Source organism: Lacerta agilis, chromosome 14 (genome assembly GCF_009819535.1).
Source record: "Lacerta agilis isolate rLacAgi1 chromosome 14, rLacAgi1.pri, whole genome shotgun sequence".
NCBI classification, from domain to species: domain Eukaryota; kingdom Metazoa; phylum Chordata; class Lepidosauria; order Squamata; family Lacertidae; genus Lacerta; species Lacerta agilis.
This window is the reverse complement of record NC_046325.1, coordinates 4,504,854-4,509,145: the sequence shown is the minus strand read 5'-3', so window position 1 is coordinate 4,509,145 and position 4,292 is coordinate 4,504,854. Positions and strand designations below refer to the sequence as shown.

Genomic DNA, 4,292 nt, shown 5'->3' with positions numbered 1-4,292 from the left:
TTGAGACTTCCCATTGTTGTTCTGTTATTTTATTAATTTCTTGGAGTTTCAAATTTCAGAAAAGCTGGATTTTTGGAAATTCCCATATCAGTTCCCATTGATAGTATATGTGCTGCCGAAGTGAGCACATCAGTTCTCATTGATATTTAAGTTTAAATACAGTACTTGTTAACTATGATCCTTTTTATCTATTTTAATCTGTTTTTTTTTAATTTTTTTGTAAGCTGCACTGAGTCCCCACTCTTGGAAAAAGGTGGGATAGAAATGAATATTATTTTTATTAATGGTGATGATGGTTGTGATGATTATATATTCATCTATACTGTACCCCTCATTTTTCCCTGACGAAGATTCAAGGTGTCTTACAGAGAAAATAAAAACACGGGGTGGTTTAAAAAAAACCACAATGAAAATCAACTGAACATTATTGGAATTAAAACTGTACATATAAACAGAACAACCACAACAAAATAATGCATGCTATAAATAAAGAAACCAGGTTGCCACACCTTTCAGTTTCCTGGGGCTGATAGAAATCAGACTGGTGTAGCTGCTCTTTCTGCATCACTTTACCTCAGAAGCTTCACCAGTTGGATTTCTGCCTGAGTCAAGAGGTTGCTGGGGGGGCGCCTCTCCCGCCTGCCCTCCGCGCCCCCCACCAACCGCCTCCCATATTTTCTCCCGCTTTTTTTCCCCTTTCAAAGAGGCCGGGGAGGCGTGTCCTTTCGTCGCGCGCCGCCCCTCTAGCTCCACATTGGCTGAAAAGAGCAAAAGGGGCGTGTACCCAAGCGACCGGACACGCTCTCCTCGTGTCTATATATAGAGGCAGCCGGAGAGAAGCGCCCTTCAGTTCGAAGCCTGGCTCGCGCGCTACGGGTAAGCCTGGAAGGGGCCGTTTAAATTCCAGGTAGAGGAGGATGGCCGTGGACGAGCGCGAAGAGGGCGGGGCCTCCGAGGACCTGGAGTGCGGCATCTGCTGCATGCCTTACGACCGCTGCGGCCGCGCGCCGCGCCGCCTCGGGGGCGCGCACGGCTCGTGGAAGCCCTCCCGCTGCCGGCACGTGATCTGCAGCGCCTGCGTGTGCCAGCTGGCGCGCGAGGGCTGGTGGGAGGAAGTCACGTGCCCTTACTGCCGCGCCGTCACCTCCCTACGCGAGCGCGGCAACTTCCTCGTGGCCGGCGTCAGGCGCGGGAGCGCGAGCTTGACCGGGGGCGGCCGCCGCCGCCTCGTCCTGCCGCCCATCGACGCCGAGCTCTGGCAGCGCGTCGTCCGCCTCGAGAAGCAAGGGGCCGACGGGAGCAAGGCCGAGGAGCGCCTCGGGGAGAAGGAGGGCGACGACGAGGAGGACGGCGGCGACGGCGAGGCCGGCCAGTGGCGCCTGTGGAGGGCGCTGAAGAGACTCTTGAAGGGAGGGAGTGGGGATAGCGATGCGCCTGCGCGGAGCAGGAGAGGGCGTGGCCGGAGCAGGTCCGTGCCTCCCAGGCGGAGACCACCAATCAACCGTGAGTGCCTCTTCTCATGCGGTAGGGGGCGTGGTCTGATGTCATCATCATTATTATTTTTTACCATTATTAGTAAAACATTTGTTTTCAATAAGCTTTTTAAAACAGAATACTGTAATAGAAAGCCACAGGGAGTGAGGCTCATCATAAGGGTGGGAGGAAAAAATTGCCCAGGAGGCTCCAGGGGCTTAGCAGGCCTCGCTTGTTGGCAGGAGTCTGCCTTGACAGGTGCATGAAGTGCTGCTCACCTTGGGAGATGTGTATGCATGTTTGGGGTGGTGGTTGCTGCAACGTAGCCTCTCCACAAAAGCTTTCAGTTGCCATAAATGCTTGCCTTTTAAGCCGTCTTCGCTTTTGCTTTGACAGACTTAACACGACTGGCCTTCTGAGGTGCTGCCTGCTGCCTCCTGCATCTGACTTGTGGGTCTTCTTTCTTCTTTTCTAAAAAGGAAACTTTCTTGCTTTGAAACTTTATGTAGATTTCATGGATTGACTAAAATGGGATTAGTTGGCCAAGGTTTCCTTTAATTGAGTGGCAGCACGGTTATAAGATGTGTCAGTTTGGAGCAAGCAAGCAATCCTGCTGGCCGTGTCCTTAATCTCCGTTTTATTGACATCACAGGGTTTATGCATGTTAAACATCAATGCTTTTTTCAAAATCCAGGTGTTGGTCAGCTTTTCTGCATGTGGGTGCTGAGCAGTGTATAGAGGTCAGGAATGTTAAAGCAGGCAATGTTCAATTACCCCCTTCTGTGCACCTGTTCATCACCACATTGAGTTGTCTTCTGTGGGGTGATGATGGTGGAGAGAATCCCCAGGTTTCATATTCATATGTCAAGATGGGAAATTGAGCAAGTGAGCTAGAGCAGTGATGTATTGGTAGACAGAGCTATTGGAGATGAGTCCCATCTCCCTTTGGGGCTGGAGTGTACTCCAACTTCTTACAACTATATACGTAAAAGAGTGTGCCAGTCCCTTGACTGAGCCCTTCCTTTCCCTTGCCTCCATGATGCAAAGTTGGGTCAGAGAATGGTGGTTCAGGTGAAACACTTTCTTGCTTTAATGAGGCTCCTGAATTAGGCTTGTGCTGAGACATAAGCTTTGGCATTAGCGGTTTTAAATATTTATGTGTCCCCAATTATAGTTTACACCAGTGGCTTTCTTTTTCTCTCCTGTGCAGCATATGGCCCTGAAATAAAGGACTTGGCACTCATGACTTGCTACATCATCTGAAAAGTGGCTGGCTTGGAATCAACAAGCTTTTATGAGCCTGCTACATGAGAAGAGTAGCCAGCTTGCACCTTCAAGGCTTTGAATGAAGCATCCCTTGTCCACCCATGGGGTGTCCTTTCCCTGCAGCACATGCAGGATGACTGAGGTGATGCACTGTTCTTCTGGTTACCATGCGACAGATTTTCACCATGCTGCTCAGGGAGGTGCTATTCCTTATGACCCCACGGAGGCCACTGCAGACATGACCCAAGAAGAGCTACAGCAACTCTTTCATCCTTCCCCTCACAGCTTCTGCCTCCTGAAATGGAGCAAAATGTGGAAGATAGCAGCAGAAAGTGGAGGATGACCTGTCATATGTGACACAAGATTACATCTCTTCTGGACTAAGTCTGTGTCTTGAAGGCTTACTTGCAGTCAATTTATCTTGCGCATAAGTTTAACATGGTTCTGAACTATGGAAATTTTTCCATTGTCTATGTGCCTTTCAAAAAACTGAGGGGGCATACATGAGATTACTTTCTGAAAGTACCCTCCTACGTGCACTCTGGCAAAAATTGGATGGATGTAGCCAAGATTGGATGGCTTACAATTTGAACATATATTTTGGCACTTGTAGTACTTTGTTTTCCTACTGCAAAGTAGCCATTTTAACAAAATTTACCATGTGCCATAGTATGAGGAGATCAGGGATGGAATTACTGTGCCTTGCAATCCCTGTGTGTATGTATATTCTGCTTTCAGTCTTGCCAGTTACACCTTTCATAATTTGCTTTTTTTCCACCCTCAGACAGTGTACCTAACAAATTTGGTTAAGTGGCTTCACGGGAATATTTTGGTATATTATCCAGTTCTTACTAAGATTTTTTCACCCTCTGTTGCAACATGTTTTTTGACACAAAGTTGAGGTTGTTTCCTAGTTTTTCAGATGAGTAACTGAAGTAAAAGTTTATTTGACCAAAGGTCCTTTGAGAAGACCATCCAGGCTACAACCAGGGCTTATAATCCTTGTGAATGTTGGTTTGGCTTGTACTTCCTCCAACCAACACAATTTTCTTTTGCTGCATTACGAATTACACAACAGATTCTGCACTCTCCCATTTTGGAAATCTCATATGTGAATAGTATCAGAATAGGCAGTCGGCCTCTTCTAGCTAGATACTGCGTTCTTCCTGACAAGGGAATGATTTAAGTGTTGGTTTGTGTTTTTAAGAAGCATTTCTGTGAAATGTGTTGGGCATACTTAATAATTTCATATTTATAATTCTTCCCTGTTTTACCAATTGTAACTTATTTAATTTTAATAAAAACCCAAGAGTTGAACTATTATTTTGGTGGTTATCATTTTAGTTTTGTAAAAAAAACCTTAGTCCCAAACACATCAGTTAAAGGACCTCACCAATTGAATTTTGACCTACATCTCGATTCCAAACCTTAGCAGCCAAGCAAAACCCCCTCAGTCCACAGACTACCAGCATTTCCACAGCACACTGTTTGGGAATCATTTTACCAACCTAAAAGATTTCTGGGCCTTTGTTGATGTAGGGGGCCCAGCCCTG

General features: G+C 46.8%; 1 protein-coding gene across 2 annotated transcripts; it reads left to right on the top strand.

The window, feature by feature from the left end:
• The first annotated feature begins 890 nt into the window (after positions 1–890).
• RNF227 (ring finger protein 227) lies at positions 891–4,062 on the top strand. 2 transcript variants are annotated; one of them, XM_033170497.1, is made up of 3 exons: positions 891–1,503; positions 1,870–1,923; positions 2,684–4,062. In XM_033170497.1, the coding sequence occupies exons 1-2, from the start codon at positions 918–920 to the stop codon at positions 1,890–1,892; spliced, it is 609 nt and encodes a 202-aa protein (XP_033026388.1). In that variant the 5' UTR covers positions 891–917; the 3' UTR covers positions 1,893–1,923; positions 2,684–4,062. The 2 variants fall into 2 exon arrangements, with proteins under 2 accessions (XP_033026388.1, XP_033026387.1); XM_033170496.1 differs by lacking the exon at positions 1,870–1,923.
• The last annotated feature ends 230 nt before the right edge of the window (positions 4,063–4,292 follow it).